The following is a 22,375-nucleotide window of genomic DNA, read 5'->3' as shown; positions in this document are numbered from 1 at the left end:
CTGTAATTGCTGCCAAAGGTTCTTCAACAAAGTACTGAGGAAAGTGTCTGAATACATATGTAAATGTGATACTTAAGTTTTATATTTGTAAGAAATGTGCAAACATTTCTAAAAAGCAGTTTTTGTTTTGTCATTACTGGGTATTGTGTAGAGATTGATAAAAAAATTATTTAAAAATAAGGTCGTAACGTAAAAATGATGAAAAGGTCAAGGGGTCTAAATACTTTACGAATACTCTCACACTTGCTTTTCCAACTGTTATATCCTCAAGTCACACGATTAACATGATTCATAGTGGTCATATTCAAACATCTGGCTGAGAAAACCATGCAGGGGGACAGGTTTTAGGAGTTGGCCTATTACCTTCACATCTTCCCTACCATCTTACCTTCAGCAGGAAGAAAATTTACCTTTTCTGACTTATTCGAGACCCGCCCGGATACAAAGAACTCCAAAATGAGCCTTAAATCTTGTTCAGCAAACTTTTGGTGCATTCAAAACAGAAAGCATGTCCGATGCAGCGTTAGAGAAATGATATGTAAAAATTTAAATTAGCATTATACAAAAATCCTCATAAAAAAAAATCTGTTTAAGCTGACTGTTGTATCTCAATTTTATGCATCTGTGCTGAAAGGTGAGAGCGGTTTGTCAGACCATGAGACATCCCAAAAATTGGTACTCTCAGTCATCTGTAGCGTCCGCTTAGGCCTACTAACTATTATGACCCCTTTATGGAAAAATGGAACTCACATTGGTGGTCTTCCTTTCAGTCGATCTACAAACTTGCCCAGAATCAAACCCGGGCCTGTGGGGACACCTCTAGCACGGAGATGCAGTGCTTTAGACCGCTGCGCCACTTAAGAGCCACAAATTATAGGACAGATACTTCAGACCAAACCTATAGATTTTGAGAGGGGGGGGGTAAACTGTTCCATGTAGTGAATCTGTTAATGAATAATAAAAAAATACACATCAGTTTGTCTGGTTTGAATGCACCCTAATACAGCCCTTTAACTTTGGCATTCATAACACTGAGCTTTCTTTTGAAAAAATGTGAAAACCTGGTACACACAGTGAAGGTGTAGACAAAATAATTGATTTCAAAGTAGTATAGAGTAAACAACACCTTAAGTTCATCACCTTAGCCCTCCATAGTGATGGGATGATAGAATTGGGAAATATAGACAGCGCCTGATCACACAGATGGTATGCGATTTATTAATTTCTTTACAATAGGCAGCAGTAACAAATCCACACAGTCCATAAAAGCATCCAGCCTGGCCCATCCTAATTGGCTTTGGCGCGGAGCTGTGCCCTCTTGCCCGTGACGGCCTGGAAACCAGCCTTGATGCTGGCAACGGAGCAGCGGGAGTGGCATGTCTCGCACTGCAGGAAGTAGAGTCGTGTGTCCTTCTGGAGGATGGTGTCGGGGGAGCGGCATGTATGGCACGTCACATACTCCTCTGTGAAGAGAGAGAAAGAAACACTGCCGTGAGACTGGGAAGTAAAGCGGATTTATCTAATTAATCTTAACAGTAAGTTATTCAAAATGCAATAAAAGAGCCTACACTACGAATTGACATAACGTGATCTCTGGAGAAACATCTCCAGCAGGTCTGGTTATGAGCATGGCTTGCGAACCATGTTGTTATCCCTATCATATTAAACACATTTTTGTAAGTACAGTAGATAAACACCATCCTCTCATTTGCAATTATATGATTAACTGAAATCAGAATTATATCAATTAAATAGAGATGTTTACAAAAGGTAGGACAATTGTCAACACAAACACTTACTAATATATCTCCGTAAGACATTCTCTATCTGTTTCTGCTGGAATCTTCCTTTGATGATGAGCTGATTAGTTCCGTCTATAGAACCACTGTTGCAATAAAAAACAGTTTCATTCATGAATCCATAGCATTCTTAGACTCATTCATTTAACAATTATAATTTAAGCATGATCTGTTTTTCTTCACTTGCCGACCCAAACCTTACCTTGTTCCAAGCTCAGCCAACAAGAAGGCCAGGAGATGTTTTGGCTGGCGATGCAACCTGTCAAGAAATTAGCAAATGATTAGCAAATCAACAAGTGAGAGTGAAAGTCATAAAAACTCCACATCTCTAAAAAAGGCAACAGGGGATCCCAGGGTACTGGCATATACGGTTGGGCGGTATCCAGATTTTCATAGTCATAACGTTTCTGTACCATACTGGGGTATACGGTATTTCCGGAACGGCACAAAGGGGCACTAAAAATACCCCGGTATATAGCCCAAGCCTAGTGGCATATAATTCTCACAGTTTGCAGATGTCTGTGAAGTTAACGAAGGAGGACTTCTTGGTGCCCACTCGGACCACCTGGGGAGGCTTCATGACAAACTTCCTCTTCTCCCCAGCCACCATGTCAGGGTTCTTTTCCCGCATGATGTTGAAGACGCGGTTCAGCAGCTATAAGGGAGGGAGATGAGTCAGCCTGGATTTTAGGATGATTTTCTAAATGAAGATGTGACTAACCATTCCTTTCTTTAAGGTCATGATGACCAGGTGTCTTGTCCTACATCTTAGGTCTCTTATGAAAATGTTCAGTTGGTAATAACTTGAGTGTAATATTCCTCTAAAATCTTAAGAAGTCTCTCTTGACCCAGACTTAGTTTGTACCTCGTCATATGTGTAATCTCTCTCTGAGCCCGCCCACGCAGGGCCCGACTGTGTGCTGCTGAACGTGATGTCGTCAGTGTTCTTTCCATCTTCATCTTCCTGGGCTGTAAACCATAAGGTATGACGGACCAAAGGTCAGTTTGCATGCTGGTTGTATTCATTAAAACGCATTATATCCAGCCTGTAAATTTTATCCAGCCTTTAAATTTGGTACACTCACCATCATCTTTGATTTCCATGTCATCATCCATGTCGAAATTCACAGCCTTTGACTTCCTTTTCTTTTTTCCTAGTTCCAACATCAAGTCGTCCTCGTCGTTGGTTTCGGAGGGCTCTGCCTCAATTTTCAGCTCCTGTACATCGAAAGTTTTGCAATACAGTCAATTTAATACATACTACAATGTCAAGCCACAACAGATACACTGTATAATTGAAAGAAACATAACATTTGAACATTCTACATATGCAAGGATATATCTTATCCCTAAATATGAGACACGAAGTGGACAAACTACAAAGTTGAAAGGAATCAATTTTGTAGATAAGTCAACAAACATTATCATTTAACAGACGCTCTTGTGAAAACGTGTTAAAAAAGAAGGCAACATTCTACACACTAAGGTCCACTGGGCACTTGACCCAAAACGTACCTTCATTCCATCCTCTACGTCATTGTCAAATGTCTTTGCTTTCTTCTTTTTCTTCTTCTTCTGGTTGAAGAAATTTAAGTCGTCCAGGTCATCTGAGATTTCTGGAAAACAAACAAACCAAGATCAAAAAGTTGTACATACAACAGGTCTTAAAATTCTTACTACATGCAAACTCACCCTTTAGGTTTATATTATGTTAAGGTCTCGCCTTCCTCACCTTTCCTCCTTCCCTCATCCTCATCAAAGTCCACCTCTCTGTCCTCTCCTCCATCCACCTCCACCTCCTTTGTTTCTGGCTGTGGAGCATCCTCACTGGCACCGTCCCCTCCTTCTTCATCCAACATGAAAGGCTTCTTCTTCTTTTTCTTCTTCTTGGACATGTTGGGGTCAAATATCATCTACAAAGCCAAAAGAAAAGTGTTACAAATGGCTGACCCCTATGACACTGTCAGTATTACATCTTGCAAATATAGCTAGCTTAAAAGCCTGTTGGGGATGACAAATATTGGCAGATGATGTGTTCCTAGTCAATGTTGCATCATGATAAGGAATTCATGTGTAATGTTAGCTAGCATGCTGTCAGTACCTAGTTAGTATTTCGCTAGTCTGATTGTTCAGGTGAAAATGCAATTAATTGGTATATACAGCCTGACATTAATGCCTCCAAAATCTTGTAAATGTTCCTTACAAGCCATAATATTGAATACAATTCTATTTAAACTCGGGCTCCCGAGTGGCACAGCGGTCTAAGGCACTGCATCTCGGCGCTAGAGGTGTCACAACTAGAGGTCGACCGATTAATCGCAATGGACGATAAATTAGGGCCGATTTCAAGTTTTCATAACAATCGGAAATCGTTATTTTTGGGCGCCGCTGTGTCTATTTTTTTATTTTTTATATATACACCTTTATTTAACTCGGCAAGTCAGTTAAGAACACATTCTTATTTTCAGTGATGACCTAGAAACGGTGGGTTAACTGCCTGGTTCAGGGGCAGAACGACAGATTTTCCCCTTGTCAGCTCGGGGGATTCAATCTTGCAACCTTACAGTTAACTAGTCCAACGCAATAATGATCTGCCTCTCTCTCGTTGCACTCCACAAGGAGACTGCCTGTTACGCGAATGCAGTAAGCCAAAGTAAGTTGCTAGCTAGCACCAAACTTATCTTATAAAAAACAATCAATCACTAGTTAACTACACATGGTTGATGATATTACTAGATATTATCTAGGGTGTCCTGTGTTGCATATAATCTGACTGAGCATACATGTATCTAAGTATCTGACTGAGCGGTGGTAGGCAGAGGCAGGCGCGTAAACATTCATTCAAACAGCACTTTTGTGCGTTTTGCAAACAGCTCTTCGTTGTGCGTCAAGCCTTGCGCTGTTTATGCCTTCAAGCCTATCAACTCCCGAGATGAGGCTGGTGTAACTGAAGTGAAATGGCTAGCTAGTTAGCGTGCGCTAATAGAGTTTCAAATGTCACTCGCTCCGAGCCTTCTAGTGGTTATTCCCCTTGCTCTGCATGGGTAACACTGCTTCGATGGTGGCTGTTGTCGTTGTGTTGCTGGTTCGAGCCCAGGGAGGAGCGAGGAGAGGGATGGAAGCTATACTGTTACACTGGCAATAGTAAAGTGCCTATAAGAACATTCAATAGTCAAAGGTTAATGAAATACAAAATGGTATAGAGGGAAATAGTCATATAATTCCTATAATAACTACAACCTAAAACTTCTTACCTGGGAATATTGAAGACTCATGTTAAAAGGACCAGCTTTCATATGTTCTCATGTTCTGAGCAAGGAACTGAAACGTTAGCTTTCTTACTTACATAGCACATATTGCACTTTTACTTTCTTCTCCAAAAACTTTGTTTTTGCATTATTTAAACCAAATTGAACATGTTTCACGATTTACTTGAGGCAAAATTATAGATTTTTATTGATGTATTATATTAAGTTAAAATAAGTGTTCATTCAGTATTGTTGTAATTGTCATTATTACAAATAAATAAATATCGGCTGATTAATCGGTATCGTCTTTTTTGGTCCTCCAATATTCAGTATCGGTGTTGAAAAATCATAATCGGTCGACCTCTAGTCACAACAGACACTGGTTTGATTCAAATCTAATCACATTTTATTGGTCATACACATTGTTAGCGGATGTTAATGCGAGAGTAGCGAAATGCTTATGCTTCTAATTCCGACTGTGCAGTAATATCTAACAAGTAATCTAACAATTTCACAACAAAAAACTAAAATACTGTATAGTTTCCAATTCAAGGCTGTATCACAACTGGCCGTGATTGGGAGACCCATAGGGTGGTGCACAATTGGCCCAGTTTTCTTAACTGGCTTGCCTAGTTAAATAAATACTTCCTCCACTGGTTGTCTGAGGTTTTCCTTCTGCAGCTCAAAATTTGAGAAAACATCCACAGGGAAGTATTGTTTACCCAACTTTATAGTGTTGATAGGTATATGGTTAGGCACAGAGATAAAGTTAGATTTAAATTGGACATTATGTTTCTCTCGTCAGTAACTATTGAGCCAAGCAGCTCATGACAAAAATGTCATATTGAAATCAGGGGAGGATGGAGAACCAAAACATTTCTTTTAAAATCACAATAAAATTATGTTCATTATCCTCCTGATTCAGAAAATACTATTTGTATTGTCATAGCATGATTTGTTCAATAGCTAGTTAACGAGAGAAAACGAGAGAAATCGAATATCCAATATTAAAATATTTTTATCTCAGTACTCAAGATAAACGATATTTTGTCTCACATTTTGAGCAGCTAAAGGACAAACCGCAGAGATCACCGGTAGTTTAAATTTGATTTTATTCAACACTCTGGCTTGTAAGGAACATTTAGATGATTTTGCAGGCATTACCGCCAGGCTGTAACTACTATAAAGTAATTAATTGTGTTAGCTAAACAATGTATCCAATTCCTTAGTGGAGCCGCATATGCTCATATTTAAGATGGCAACAATTAGACTGTTGGCCATATGGATGGAAACTAGCGGCGACGAATCACTTCCATTAGAGCACACAATGAAGAAATGTCTGTTAGTTAACTATAGTAGCTAGCTAGCTATTGCATTGTCAGCCAAATTAAATTGAATCAGAGACTTTCACACAATCACAAATAGTTCGCAAGCTACATTGCTAGGATTTTTACTATGTTTTTTCGAAATGAAGCAGCTAAGGGGCGGCTAACGTTAGCCAGTAGTTAGCTAGCTTACTGCCTCATGTCATGCTCACACATGTGTAGGCCATAATGACGTTTCTCATGAAGACGAATTTACAATGGTAAATCACTATATAAAACGGGATTAGTTACCTCGTCGTCTCCCGACATGTTTCCAGACTATGATAACGATGAAAATCCCGTACAGTATGTGTTTTAACCAACCAAATCATTCAGTTTCGGGTTTCTTGCATCAGCTACCGGGCACTAGAAGATGCGCAAGCGCAGAAGTTCCAAATTTCATGCGCATGTGTAGAAATATCTACTGGGATATGTTTTTTTTTTTTTGCTCCACCTCAACCTTCAGGTCAATGTCAATATCTACGAAGATGGAGATAGTATGGCTTTAAAGCAAGTATCTTTCACAAATTATGCATTGCTATTATTTCTAACTTTTAAACTATTTATTTTTTAAGCCACAATAAAAAATATTTCCATAGTTTTCTTTGCATAGTATTTATATTTACTACTGTATTTATATGTACAGAGCCTCCATTGAGATCCAAGGTTCACAACATGTATTTCATGCATGTTATACCAAACAATGTGTTAGTTGCTGGAGCATTTTACTCAGAAACCCAGATATTTCTCCAACAATTTTATGGTCTCAAAACATAATTATTTTGCACATAAGTTATTCATTGGTGTTCTTATTTTGGGCCTGTATTTAGCATTTTATAAGGATCACCATTAGCTGCTACTTTTCTTGTGGTCCAAACAGGAACAAAAACAACACATCAAAATGAAACAATAGTCTACATCAGGTAGGTAGCCTAGTGGTTAGAGCGTTGGACTAGTAACCGAAAGGTTGCAAGATTGAATCCCTGAGCTGCCAAGGTAAAACATCTGTCGTTCTGCCCCTGAACAAGGCAGTTAACCCAGTGTTCCTAGGCCATCATTGAAAATAAGAATTTGTTCTTAGCTGACTTGCCTAGTTAAATAAAGGTAATAAAAACAATACATAACACAAGACATTGTGCACTATACAAACCACAATACAATGTGAGTGTGTGTTAGGGGAGGGTTTCCCAAACTCGGACCTGGCCCCCTGGGTAGATTTTTTGGGTTTTTCCCCTAACACTATACAGCTGATTCAAATAACCAACTCATCATCAAGCTTTGATGATTTAAATAACAGAGTATATTACTTCCAAGTATATTACTTGCTAAAGTTCAGTCCCTGGACGATAAAGTAGATCAGCGCAAGGCAAGGATCTCCTTCCAGAGAGACATCAGGGACTATAACATACTCTGCTTTGCAGAATCATAGCTCTCTCCGGATATATTGTTCCAGTCCAGCGGGGTTCTCTCCACTGTGACGATTAGAACTTATCCAAACCAAAAGCTGTGGATAGATGGCAGCATTCACGCAAAACTGAAAGCTTGAACCACCACATTTAACCATGGCAAGGTGACTGGGAACATGGACATGTACAAACAGACCAGCTATGACATCCGTAAGACAATCAAAGAGGCCAAACAACAGTACAGGGACAAAGTGGAGTCACAATTCAATGGCTCAAACACGAGACGTACGTGGCAGGGACTCCAGACAATCACGGATTATAAAGGGAAAGCCAGTCACGTCGCGGACACCTACGCCTACGCTCGTCCCGGACGAGCAAAACACCTTCTCAGCCCGCTTTGAGGAAAACACCATTGTGCAATTGGCATACCAGGCGATGAAACAGCCCAACAGAATCCTCTCAATTGTGCATCTGTAGATGTTTGTGAGGGTCTTAGGGACCAAACAAACTGAAATGGTCCTCCCACACAGACAGTGTGGTGAAGAAGGCACAACAGTGCCTCTTCAACCTCAGGAGGCTGAAGCAATTTGGCTTGTCAACCAAAACCCTTACAAACATTTACAGATGCACAATCGAGACCATCCTGTCGGGCTGTATCACAACCTGGTACGGCAACTGCACCGCCCTCAACCGCAAGGCTCTCCAGAGGGTGGTGTGGTCTGCACAACGCATCACCGGGGGCAAACTACCTGCCCTCCATGACACCTACAGCACCCAATGTCACAGGAAGGCCAAAAAAATCATCAAGGATAACAACCACCCGAGCCACTACCTGTTCACACCACTATTATCCAGAAGGTGAGGTCAGTACAGCTAGCTTGTTTAGCCCCGGCCTACTAACTGTTAGCTTGTTAGCACAGGCCTGCTAACTGTCTGAATCGCCGCGTCCCCAGCCAGCCCAACCACTCACTGGACCCATATTTACTTTCAATCTCTTTTCGATTTTTAATTAGATTATACCTTCCGGTAACCTGCCTCACCCAATGTGATACGGAATCGCTATTATTTTTAATTTTTAGAACACATTCAAGAACCTCCAGAAGCTAACCAGCTAACTAGCTACAAGCTATTTAGTCATTGTTAGCCACTGCTAGCGGCTTTTACCTTCTGCACAGCCAGCCAGTTTTTTTAACCTGGATAATACTCGCCAGTCTAGCTTCCCTGCCCCATCCACCGCTGCCCCCTGGACACTGATCACTTGGCTACATAGCTGATGCATGCTGGACTGTCCATTAATCACGGTACTCCATTCTGCTTGTTTATGTTTTATCTGTCGGCCCCAGCCGAACTCAGGCTCTGTGTGTAGTTAATCCAACCCTCCCTGCCTAGTCAACGCCATTTTACCTGCTGTTGTTGTGCTAGCTGATTAGCTGTTGTTGTCTCACCTACTGTTTTAGCTAGCTCTCCCAATTCAACACCTGTGATTACTGTATGCCTCGCTTTATGTCTCTCTCAAATGTCAATATGCCTTGTATACTGTTCAGGTTAGTTATCATTGTTTTAGTTTACAATGGAGCCCCTAGTTCCACTCTTCATACCCCTGATACCTCCTTTGTCCCACCTCCCACACATGCGGTGACCTCACCCATTACAACCAGCATGTCCAGAGATACAACCTCTCTCATCATCACCCAGTGCCTGGGCTTACCTCCGCTGTACCCGCACCCCACCATACCCCTGTCTGCGCATTATGCCCTGAATATATTCTACCATGCCCAGAAATCTGCTCCTTTTATTCTCTGTCCCCAATGCTCTAGGCGACCAGTTTTGATAGCCTTTAGCCGCACCCTCATACTACTCCTCCTCTGTTCCGCGGGTGATGTGGAGGTAAACCCAGGCCCTGCGTGTCCCCAGGCACCCTCATTTGTTGACTTCTGTGATCAAAAAAGCCTTGGTTTCATGCATGTCAACATCAGAAGCCTCCTCCCTAAGTTTGTTTTAATCACTGCTTTAGCACACTCTGCTAACCCTGATGTCCTTGCCGTGTCTGAATCCTGGCTCAGGAAGGCCACCAAAAATTCTGAGATTTCCATACCCAACTATAACATTTTCCATCAAGATAGAACTGCCAAAGGGGGAGGAGTTGCAGTCTACTGCAGAGATAGCCTGCAAAGTAATGTCATACCTTCCAGGTACATACCCAAACAGTTCGAACTACTAATTTTAAAAATTACTCTCTCCAGAAATAAGTCTCTCACTGTTGCCGCCTGCTACCGACCCCCCTCAGCTCCCAGCTGTGCCCTGGACACCATTTGTGAATTGATCGCCCCCCATCTAGCTTCACAGTTTGTTCTGTTAGGTGACCTAAACTGGGATATGCTTAACACCCCGGCAGTCCTACAATCTAAGCTAGATGCCCTCAATCTCACACATATCATCAAGGAACCCACCAGGTACAACCCTAAATCTGTAAACAAGGGCACCCTCATAGACATCATCCTGACCAACTGGCCCTCCAAATACACCTCTGCTGTCTTCAACCAGGATCTCAGCGATCACTGCCTCATTGCCTGTATCCGCTACGGAGCCGCAGTCAAACGACCACCCCTCATCACTGTCAAACGCTCCCTAAAACACTTCTGTGAGCAGGCCTTTCTAATCGACCTGGCCCGGGTATCCTGGAAGGACATTGACCTCATCTCGTCAGTTGAGGATGCCTGGTCATTCTTTAAAAGTAACTTCCTCACCATTTTAGATAAGCATGCTCCGTTCAAAAAATGCAGAACTAAGAACAGATATAGCCCTGGGTTCACTCCAGACCTGACTGCCCTCGACCAGCAGAAAAACATCCTGTGGCGGACTGCAATAGCATCGAATAGTCCCCGCGATATGCAACTGTTCAGGGAAGTCAGGAACCAATACATGCAGTCAGTCAGGAAAGCTAAGGCCAGCTTCTTCGGGCAGAAATTTGCATCCTGTAGCTCCAACTCCAAAAAGTTCTGGGACACTGTGAAGTCCATGGAGAACAAGAGCACCTCCTCCCAGCTGCCCACTGCACTGAGGCTAGGTAACACGGTCACCAACGATAAATCCATGATTATCGAAAACTTCAACAAGCATTTCTCAACGGCTGGCCATGCCTTCCGCCTGGCTACTCCAACCTCGGCCAACAGCTCCAGGTTCTCCTTTACCCAAATCCAGATAGCAGATGTTCTGAAAGAGCTGCAAAACCTGGACCCGTACAAATCAGCTGGGCTTGACAATCTGGACCCTCTATTTCTGAAACTATCCGCCGCCATTGTCGCAACCCCTATTACCAGCCTGTTCAACCTCTCTTTCATATCGTCTGAGATCCCCAAGGATTGGAAAGCTGCCACCCTCTTCAAAGGGGGAGACACCCTCGACCCAAACTGTTACAGACCTATATCCATCCTGCCCTGCCTATCTAAGGTCTTCGAAATCCAAGTCAACAAACAGGCCCGAGATGGTCCATTGACCATCTCGAATCCCACCGTACCTTCTCCGCTGTGCAATCTGGTTTCCGAGCCGGTCACGGGTGCACCTCAGCCACGCTCAAGGTACTAAACGATATCATAACCGCCATCGATAAAAGACAGTACTGTGCAGCCGTCTTCATCGACCTTGCCAAGGCTTTCGACTCTGTCAATCACCAAATTCTTATTGGCAGACTCAGTAGCCTCAGTTTTTCTGAAGACTGCCGTGCCTGGTTCACCAACTACTTTGCAGACAGAGTTCAGTGTGTCAAATCGGAGTGCCTGCTGTCCGGTCCTCTGGCAGTCTCTATGGGGGTGCCACAGGGTTCAATTCTCGGGCCGACTCTTTTCTCTGTATATATCAATGATGTTGCTCTTGCTGCGGGCGATTCCCTGATCCACCTCTACACAGATGACACCATTCTATATACTTTTCAACCGTTCGCTGCCTGCACCCGCACGCCTGACTAGCATCACCACCCTGGATGGTTCCGACCTTGAATATGTGGACATCTATAAATACCTAGGTGTCTGGCTAGACTGTAAACTCTCCTTCCAGACTCATATCAAACATCTCCAATCGAAAATCAAATCTAGAGTCGGCTTTCTATTCCGCAACAAAGCCTCCTTCACTCACGCCGCCAAACTTACCCTAGTAAAACTGACTATCCTACCGATCCTCGACTTCGGCGATGTCATCTACAAAATAGCTTCCAACACTCTACTCAGCAAACTGGATGCAGTTTATCACAGTGCCATCTGTTTTGTCACTAAAGCACCTCATACCACCCACCACTGCGACCTGTATGCTCTAGTCGACTGGCCCTCGCTACATATTCGTCGCCAGACCCACTGGCTCCAGGTCATCTACAAGTCCATGCTAGGTAAAGCTCCGCCTTATCTCAGTTCACTGGTCACGATGGCAACACCCACCCATAGCATGCGCTCCAGCAGGTGTATCTCACTGATCATCCCTAAAGCCAACACCTCATTTGGCCGCCTTTCGTTCCAGTTCTCTGCTGCCTGTGACTGGAACGAATTGCAAAAATCGCTGAAGTTGGAGACTTTTATCTCCCTCACCAACTTCAAACATCTGCTATCTGAGCAGCTAACCGATCGCTGCAGCTGTACATAGTCTATCGGTAAATAGCCCACCCATTTTTACCTACCTCATCCCCATACTGTTTTTATTTATTTACTTTTCTGCTCTTTTGCACACCAGTATCTCTACCTGTACATGACCATCTGATCATTTATCACTCCAGTGTTAATCTGCAAAATTGTAATTATTCGCCTACCTCCTCATGCCTTTTGCACACAATGTATATAGACTCTCTTTTTTTTCTACTGTGTTATTGACTTGTTAATTGTTTACTCCATGTGTAACTCTGTGTTGTCTGTTCACACTGCTATGCTTTATCTTGGCCAGGTCGCAAATGAGAACTTGTTCTCAACTAGCCTACCTGGTTATATAAAGGTGAAATAAAAATTAAAATTTAAAACATGTGCATCAAAGCTGGGACGGAGAGATTGAGAAACAGCTTCTATCTCAAGGCCAAACTGCTAAACAGCAATCACTAACTCAGAGAGGCTGCTGCCCACACCGAGACCTGATCACTTTAATAAATGGATCACGAGTCACTTTAAACAATCCCAATTTAAATAATGACACCTTAATAATGTTAACATAGCTTACATTACTCATATTACATGTATATACTGTATTTTATACCATCTACTGCACCTTGTCTATGCCGCTCGGCCATTGCTCATCCATATATTTATATGTACATATTCTCAATCACCCCTTTAGATTTGTGTGTATTAGGTAGTTGTTGGGAATTTTTTGATTATTTGTTAGATATTACTGCACTGTTGGAACTATAAGCACAAGCATTTTGCTACACTCGTATTAACATCTGCTAACCATGTGTATGTGACCAGTAACATTTGATTTGATTTTAAGTCTAGGTCCAAAAGGCTCCTTAACAGCTTCAACCCCCAAGCCGTAAGAATGCGGAACAATGAATCAAATGACCACCCAGACTATTTGCATTGACACCCCACCTTTGTTTTTACACTGCTGCTACTCGCTGTCTATCTATGCATAGTCGCTTTACCCTTACCTACATGTACAAATTACCCAAAAACCCTTGACTAACCTGTACCCCCGTACATTGACTCGGTACCAGGACCCCCTGTATATAGCCTCATTAATGTCATTTTATTGTCTTTCTTTTTTGTCTTTCGTTTATTTCGTAAATATGTTAACTATATTTTCTTAAAACTGCATTGTTGGTTTAAGGGCTTGCAGCCTATTTTCACAGGCAAACCGGAAAAATTCCCAGTCCGTGTGATCAAAACAATCTTGAAGCATAGATTGCGATTGGTCAGACCGAAGTTGAACAGTCCTTACCACAGGTACTTCCTGTTTAAATTTCTACCAATAGGAGGAGAGGAGCAAAATGGAATCATGATCTGATTTGCTGAAAGGAGGGTGGGGGAGGGCCTTGTAACCGTCCTGGAAGCGGGAGTACCAATGGAAAAGAGTGCTCAATGCACGAGTAGCACAGGTAATGTGTTGATAGAACTTCAGTAGCGGTTTCCTCAGATTTCCTTTACTAAATTCCTCAACTACAATAAATGCGGCCTCGGGATATGCGGTTTCCAGTTTGCACGATGACTGAAGAAAATTATCTTGGGAGGCAATGCGGTTGGCATTTGATGGTGAGATATTCCGGATCGGGAAAACAAAAGGATTTGAGATCCTGTAAGTTACCACAATCACACCATGAGTAGTTAATCATGATGGTTCTTCCTTAAAATTTTGAGCTTATGCTGTGACCATTAGTGGTAGATGGTGGCATTCTGTCATTGCACCAAACTATCAGAAGGGGGATTTAGAACGCTGATCTATCGGTGGATATGTTAACTTCTTCGGGACTATTGTCCCGACACGGGACGGTTGAGCTAACGTAGGTTAATGCGATTAGCATGAGGTTGTAAGTAACAAGAACATTTCCCAGGACACAGACATATCTGATATTGGCAGAAAGATTAGCAAGAATGTAAGCTAACTGCACTGTCCAATTTACAGTAGCTATTACTGTAAAATAATACCATGCTATTGTTTGAGAAAAGTGCACAATTTTGAACATGAAATGTTATTAATATACAAATTAGGCACATTTGGGCAATTTTGAAACAAAATTCTGAACAGAAATGCAATTGGATCAGTCTAAAACGTTGCACATACACTGCTGCCATCTAGTAGCCAAAATCTAAATTGCACCTGGGCTGGAATAATACATTATGGCCTTTCTCTTGCATTTCACAGATGATGGTACAAAAAAATACAAAATAACTTTTTTCAGATCTATTGTGTTATATTCTCCTATATTACTTTCACCTTTCCACAAACTTCAAAGTGTTTCCTTTCAAACGGTACCAAGAATATGCATACCCTTGCTTCAGGGCCTGAGCTACAGGCAGTTAGATTTGGGTATGTAATTTTAGGCAAACATTGAAAAAAAGTGGCGGATTCTTAAGAGGTTTTAATGGAGGTGTTTTCAGTTTGAGTCTCTCTTCTCTGGCACTAGAGTCCTGCATCAGGCAGCAACAAAAACAAAAAATGTTGGTGGTCCTGGAGCATTTAACGCATATTGAAGATAGAAGCCGCCTCCTAATGAGTTGAGAGCCGATCTGTTATCCAATTATTCTTTTTTAAATTATTATTAACCTTGTACCTAAAGCCCCTTAGATATTCTCACAGACCAGATTTGTCCGAAAAAATGCCCCTTATTAATTTAGAATCCTCCAATCCTCTAAATTGAATTAGATCTACAGGGATATTTACTGATCTGCAAGTATTTTCATTTAGAAGCTGCCTCTTAAAAAGACCATACATTGGGGATATTTAAAAATTGGTTTCAATTGTGGGTCAGTATCAATAATGTACCAGTGCTTCCTGGTAATGTTCTTAAATGCCATCCCCAATTGTGAGTATTGGGTGAAGCATGATGGGACATGTTCTGCTTTTTCTTTCAATTTGGTTGAAGGCTTTCCAACTGTGTTAGTCCTTCAAAACGATCATTGGCATGTTTTACCCAATTGTCTTTGTACCCCCTTAAACCTTTGTGTGAGGTCTGTGGTCTGTTTCTAATAAGAAGCATCAGAGCTGCACCTTCTGCGACTGAATTGACTTATAGGGAGACTTTTAATAGGTGGATGTGGACGAAAGCTGTCACCTCTAAGGAGGGTATTCCTGTCAGTAGGTTTCCTATAGAGATCTGTACAGAGGGACTGCACCAGATTTGCCAGTTCTTGCTGAGAGATGTTACCTCACTCTCCCACCAAGGCACCTGCACGTTCCCGGACATTTCTGGTGGGAATGGCCCTAGCCCTCACCCTCCGATCCAACAGGTTCCAGACGTGCTCAATGGGATTGAGATCCGGGCTCTTCGTTGCTCAGTCCGATGATGCTGTGACACACCGTCCCAGACCATGACGGACCCTCCACCTCCAAATCGATCCCGCTCCAGAGTACAGGCCTCGGTGTAACGCTCATTCCTTCGACAATAAACGCGAATCCGACCATCACCCCTGGTGAAACAAAACCGCGACTCGTTGGTGAAGAGCACTTTTTGCTCTTCACCAACAGGCCTACAAGCCCTCAGTCCAGACTCTCTCAGCCTATTGCAGAAAGTATGAGCACTGATGGAGGGATTGTGCGTTCCTGGTGTAACTCGGGCAGTTGTTGCCATCCTGTACCTGTCCCGCAGGTGTGATGTTCGGAACTACCGATCCTGTGCAGGTGTTGTTACACGTGGTCTGCCACTGCTGTCCGTCCTCTCTCCCTGTAGCGCTGTCTTAGGTGTCTCACAGTACGGACATTGCAATTTATTGCCCTGGCCACATCTGCAGTCCTCATGCCTCCTTGCAGCATGCCTAAGGCACATTCACGCAGATGAGCAGGGACCCTGGGCATCTTTCTTTTGGTGTTTTTCAGAGTCAGTAGAAAGTCCTCTTTAGTGTCCTAAGTTTTCATAACTGTGACCTTAATTTAAGCTGCTAGTGTCTTAACGACCGTTCCACAGCTGCATGTTCATTAATTGTTTATGGTTCATTGAACAAGCATCGGAAACCGTGTTTAAACCCTTTACAATGAAGATCTGTGAAGTTATTTGGATTTTTACAAATTATCTTTGAAAGACAGGGTTCTGGAAAAGGGACGTTTCTTTTTTAAAAGTTTAGTTTCGCATAATTAGAATCTATAGTGCTTCCCATCGATGTCCCTTTGGTCTGGAGGAAAAAGTCTCCCCTGAAGAGAAAATAGTTGGAGGTTAGTACCAGTTCAGCCAAGTCCACAATACAATTGGTGCTGGGAAGAGCATTAGGGGGACATTCATTGAGGTAAAACTTGAGCCGCCCTGATGGGGGATGTTAGTATATAGACTGGTAACATCAAAAGTACACAGAATAGAATTCTCAGGTATATGGTCCACAGATTTACAAAAATAAATTAAACCAATAGATACGTGGGGAAGGAGATTGCCCAGGGTTTCACAAAATGGTCTGCAAAGGTAGAGATATTCTCTGTCAAAGATCCGTTACTACACGCAATGGGCCTGCCTGGTATAGGGGGTGTCATGCTCTTGTGAATTTGGGGGAGGGCGTATATGACAGGTGTGGTTGGACAGTCAACTTTCATGTACTTATATTTCTGCACACGCCACGGTCAGTGTGAACCGGAGTGACTTGACACAATGCTGGCCAAACAAGATGTAGCTACAAACAAAATGGAGTTAAATGGGTAAGAGTCTCGCTACATTTTCAGATAAAAGTTTTGAATTAAATCAGAAAGTCGTTTTTATTGCAAGCGTACTATTAGTTAGCTAGCAAACATTCGATTGCTGCCACGCCAGCCACGCCAGCTGTATTATCTGTGTAGTAATATTATTTGAATCAGAAATCCATTTGCTAGTTATAGCCTAATGTTAGCTAGCTAACATTGAAGCTAGTTTGTTAGCTTTAGCTACATTCAGATTCATACTAGAGTTATGACAATGTTTGTATTGGTAGTAGTATGAGTTGGGATTATGCCGGTGCATTGTAGGGCCGGATTATTACATGACCGATTAAATTAGCCAGGTATGTCTGGGGGTGATTATGGCCATCTATTTATTGTATTATGTGTACATATCTAGACAATAGTGACCCATCCACTTAGCTAGATGTGGCTTGGGGGTGGTTATGGCATTTCCTTCACATGACCCATCAATTTAAAGTGTGTCAGGTAAGCATCATCTAATAATTATAAAATATTAGAAATATTTTTATCTGGACACTTTCTGTTTTTGATATTGCTACTATGCAAGTAACCACTTCACTGTACCAATTGCACCTTTTGTATCCTGTGTATGTGACAAATAAACTTAGATTTGATTTGATATTGGGTGTGTTTACCACATGGCCTCATGTGAATCCTTAAAGACAATGGGTGGGGGGGAATGCTTAAGAGTGTGTGAACAATGCTGAATGGGTGTCAAAGAAGAGCTCTCCAGGTGTCCCAAAACATTCAAGGGCCATTTTCTGAAAAGTGACTTTCAAAGCAGAATGACTTTCCCATTGTTCCTCAACTACAGTGTAGGATATACCATTTTCTAGCTCTGAGTCTCTGCTTTTATCCACTGTAAAAAGCACAATTTCAAATTTTGCTACATAAAACCGAATTGAGGCAGTCGGTCACATATAGTAAATTCCTTTTTAAATGGATGGGTTTATTGGTGTAAAATACACCAGTTAGCATAACTGATGTCATGCAGCCTGTAGTTGTTGTGTTTATACTGTTTCATAATGACAAGTTTGATGTCGGACAAACAATAGAATGTTCATGATGTTAGTGCGACAACTGTCTACAGACACGTCGACAGATGTAGTATAAACCAGACTTTAGTCTACAAATCTACTCCCTCTGTTTAGCACATGGCCACAGTTGAATCATTAAAGAAACTTGGGGTTACAAGTTTATCAACATTCAAGGCAGAATTACTTTCCCATTATTCCTCAACTGTACTGTATGAAATACAATTTTCTAGCTCTGAGTCTATTTTTATCCAATGTAAAAAACACAATTTTGCTACATAAGACTGAATCGAGCCGGTCGGTCACATATGACATCCCCCCCCACACTTAAAGTTGGCAGTCCCTGGCAACAGGTATTACAAAAGTACAGTACTTAGCTCTGGCAGGTAACCATTTGAAAGTGTACGTTCAGAGTGCCCGAAAATCCCCACACAGTAGTGTTTGGTCCAGTCTCAGCCTCTACTAGTGGTTCTGGGGCATCTGCGGGTGCACGTGGAGCAGGAATAAGACAGGGTTTAAAGCATTTCTAGTCCTTTCTTTCCCTGTGTCTCAGACCTGACACGATACACATGTCCTCCTTCCCCATACTGGCCCACTACAACACAAGGCTCTGGATCTCACCAACCCCCCAGCTTCCCTTGTGTCTGCCTACGCCTGCTTTTCTTCCAGAACCTTTCTCCTTGGGCTAAGAGTCCTGGGCCTTATGGTCATATTATCTCTTGTGTTGCTCGGAGGCCTGGTCAATCTTCCTCTTAGCCATAGAGTAAGCATAATCAACTGTTCATGATGTTCCCCCAACCAACTGTCCCTTTCATACCTGACCTGAGGGTTGTCCACCCCCAGTTCAACATCCACAGGCAGTCTTACATACCAGCCAAACATGAGGCACGAGGCGGCATAGCCAGTGGGACTGTGTTCTGTGTGTTGTACGCCTTGACCAACGCAGGGATGTGATCCTACCAGTGACCATATTTTGTCAGGACAAGATGCTAGAATATGCATATAATTGACAGCTTAGAAAACACTCTAAAGTTTCCAAAACTGTAAAAAATATTGTCTGTGAGTATAACAGAACTGATATTGCAGGCGAAAGCCTGAGAAAAATCCAATCAGGAAGGGACTCTTATTTAGATAGCTCTGCGTTCCTATGCGTCCCTATTGAGCAGTGAATGGCTTCCCTAATGCGTCACAATACATAGTTTCAGGCTTTTATTTTTAAAAATTTGCCTGAACGTCAACATTGCGTCAGTGGTCAGCTGAAGTCTGAGTGTTTTGTGCGTAAAGGACAAATGCGGCCATTGTTTCACTCTTTCCTACTAAGAAGCCACCAGTCCCGGTTGATATATTATCGAATAGATATTTGAAAAACACCTTGAGGATTGATTATAAACAACGTTTGCCATGTTTCTGTCGATATTATGGAGCTAATGTGGAATATTTTTCGGCATTGTCGTGACCGGAATATCCGGTAGATTTCTCAGCCAAACGTGAAGAACAAACGGAGCTATTTCGCCTACAAAAATAATATTTAAAAAAAAAAAGGAACATTTGCTATCTAACTGGGAGTCTCGTGAGTGAAAACATCTGAAGCTCAAAGGTAAACTATTTCATTTGATTGCTTTTCTGATTTTCGTGACCAGGTTGCCTGCTGCTAGCTAGGCATAATGCTATGCTAGGCTATCGATCAACTTACACAAATGCTTGTCTTGCTTTGGCTGTAAAGCATATTTTCAAAATCTGAGATGACAGGGTGATTAACAAAAGGCTAAGCTGTGTTTCAATATATTTCACTTGTAATTTCATGAATAGGAATACTTTCTAGTAATATTTATGTCCGTTGCGTTGTGCTAATTAGTGTCAGTAGATGATTACGCACCCGGATCCGGGATGGGTAGTATCAAGAGGATGAACTATAATCGGCACCGTTTCTTTCTGTTGGGTGGAGGATTCGAATGGCATAAACTACCATCCATCATGAACCTGGACTAGGTTCACCCCCCAGTCCGAGGTTGCTCGCAACAGTATAGAGAACAAACGGCTGGTTGAAATCTGCATAGGCTAAAACAGGGGCCTCTGTTAATTAAGCAGGTTTTCAGCCTTTCAAACGCAGACTGTCAGTCTGGACCTTGTTAGCTCCTGATCTCTTGAAGGCAGGAAGACCGATTTAGAGGTCATTTAATGGGCAAGCAATCTTTGCAAAAGCCCGAGATAAAATACCTATAATAGCCAGCCAAGCCTAGGAAGGCATGCACCTGCTGAATGGTTGTGGGTGCAGGCCAGTGGCGGTTGGTGCCGTTTAAGAGTGGATGTTTGTTTTTAGCATTTCCTTATTTCTATTACAGCATATTGTATGACTGTCGTTCATATTCCATTCACCCAACTCAATGTAACATTGACAGGTTTAGGCTACTACTCAAATTTGCCCTATATGTAATGGTTTTCTTCATCTGAAGGAGAGGCGGACCAAAGCGCAGCGTGGTGGTTATTCATATTCTTTAATTTATAAAGAAACTACACATGAGATAACTAACAAAAACAACAAATGTGAGAAAACCTAAAACAGTCCCATCTGGTGCAAACACAAAGACAGGAACAATCACCCACAAACACACAGTGACACCCAGGCTACCTAAGTATGATTCTCAATCAGAGACAACTAATGACACCTGCCTCTGATTGAGAACCATACTAGGCCGAAACATAGAAAACCCCAAATCATAGAAAATCAAACATAGACTGCCGACCCAACTCACGCCCTGACCATACTAACTAAATACAAAACACAGGAAATAAAGGTCAGAACGTGACACTATACCCATCATGAGGTTGCTACAACCTAGCCTACAAATGACTGCTAAACGCTACACAGCCTATAGCGTTGTAACCATATACATTTTATAGTCAACAAACTAGAACTATCGTGTTAGTAAACCCACAATCCAATACATTTGTACAATCACGCATTACAGTGTACAGCAAGCAGTTTAGTAGTTACACCGGCATGCCCCGGTGGCAATAAATTAATAAAACCAAAAGCTTACCTTGACTTCGAAGAGTTGCAGTGTTGGATAGCATTAGCCAGCTAGCTAACCTAAAAGCATTCCTCTCTGAGTTAGATGTTGGGTAGGCTAAATTTACTGCATTAGCTAGCTAAGTAAGTGAAAGGTAAACTAAGAAGAACAAATACAACAACATGTTGCTAGTTTGCTGTCTCTCTCTGCTGCTTCTCTTTCATTTTTGAAGAAATGTATTTGAGAAAAATCCAATCAGGAAGGGACTTATTTAGAAAGCTCTGCGTTCCTATGCAGAGGGGTAAAACTAACCTGTCTCACGACGGTCTAAACCCAGCTCACGTTCCCTATTAGTGGGTGAACAATCCAACGCTTGGTGAATTCTGCTTCACAATGATAGGAAGTAAAACTCTCTGAGTCAACTATTTACCACACTTTATGCACTGCAGTGATAGCTAGCTGTAGCTTATGCTTTCAGTACTAGATTAATGATCTAATCCTTTGATTGGATGGACATGTCAGCCAATACTGCAAGAGCTTGCATAGCTGGAAGTCATCATAATTACTGTGTCTATGGAAGGGGGTGAGAACCATGAGCCTCCTAGGTTTTGTATTGAAGTCCGAATGGAAAATGGCTGTTCTCCAACTAAACCATGGTGCTACCCTAGAGGGTACTGTTGAGGCTACTGTCGACCTTCATTGCAAAACAGTGTGTTGTAATCAGTTATTTGGTCACGTGAATATTTTTAGTTTAGTTTCATTAAAAAATGATAACCTTTTTAAATGTTTCACCATTTTTTTAAATGAAGTTTCACAGAGTAGGATGGTTCCTCCTCAATAGATATCCTTACCTCGGACTGGGGGGGGGGACCTTGGAGCTTCTGGCGCCGACAGAGATGGCCGCCTCGCTTCATGTTCCTAGGAAACTATGCAGTATTTGTTTTATTTTTATGTGTTATTTCTTACATTGTTACCGACTGTACATACAGTCGGGAGGAACTATTGGATATTAGAGCAACGTCAACTCACCAACATTACGACCAGGAATATGACTTTCCCGAAGCAGATCCTCTGTTTGGCCTACCACCTAGGACAATGGATCGGATCCCAGCCGGCGACCCTAAACAACGACGCCGTAGAAGGGGCAGACGGAGCGGTCTTCTGGTTAGGCTCCGTAGACGGGCACATC

At 42.2% G+C, this 22,375-nt stretch overlaps 1 protein-coding gene across 3 annotated transcripts; it reads right to left on the bottom strand.

The window, feature by feature from the left end:
- Positions 1-1,194: 1,194 nt before the first annotated feature.
- On the bottom strand, positions 1,195-21,686 carry LOC109891073 (eukaryotic translation initiation factor 2 subunit 2). Of its 3 annotated transcripts, XM_031827255.1 has the most exons (10): positions 21,499-21,686; positions 21,217-21,266; positions 3,532-3,712; positions 3,315-3,415; positions 2,885-3,017; positions 2,665-2,768; positions 2,306-2,454; positions 2,002-2,058; positions 1,800-1,885; positions 1,195-1,463 (listed from the first exon to the last, which is right to left on the bottom strand). In XM_031827255.1, the coding sequence occupies exons 3-10, from the start codon at positions 3,710-3,712 to the stop codon at positions 1,288-1,290; spliced, it is 987 nt and encodes a 328-aa protein (XP_031683115.1). In that variant the 5' UTR covers positions 21,217-21,266; positions 21,499-21,686; the 3' UTR covers positions 1,195-1,287. The 3 variants fall into 3 exon arrangements, with proteins under 3 accessions (XP_031683115.1, XP_031683122.1, XP_020338962.1); XM_031827262.1 differs by lacking the exon at positions 21,217-21,266 and having other exon boundaries at positions 21,499-21,644; XM_020483373.2 differs by lacking the exons at positions 21,217-21,266; positions 21,499-21,686 and adding an exon at positions 6,664-6,817.
- Between the last annotated feature and the right edge of the window lie 689 nt (positions 21,687-22,375).

Source organism: Oncorhynchus kisutch, linkage group LG1 (assembly GCF_002021735.2).
Source record: "Oncorhynchus kisutch isolate 150728-3 linkage group LG1, Okis_V2, whole genome shotgun sequence".
Taxonomy (NCBI): Eukaryota; Metazoa; Chordata; class Actinopteri; order Salmoniformes; family Salmonidae; genus Oncorhynchus; species Oncorhynchus kisutch.
Note: the sequence above shows the minus strand (reverse complement) of the source record. Positions and strands in the feature narration are given on the sequence as shown.

Excerpts from the sequence above, each read along its gene's own strand:
- LOC109891073 (XM_020483373.2), bottom strand. Across the intron at positions 3,416-3,531 it reads GGATGAGGGAAGGAGGAAAG|AAATCTCAGATGACCTGGAC; the intron begins GTGAGGAAGGCG and ends TTTGTTTTCCAG. Across the intron at positions 3,018-3,314 it reads ACGTAGAGGATGGAATGAAG|GAGCTGAAAATTGAGGCAGA; the intron begins GTACGTTTTGGG and ends TTCGATGTACAG.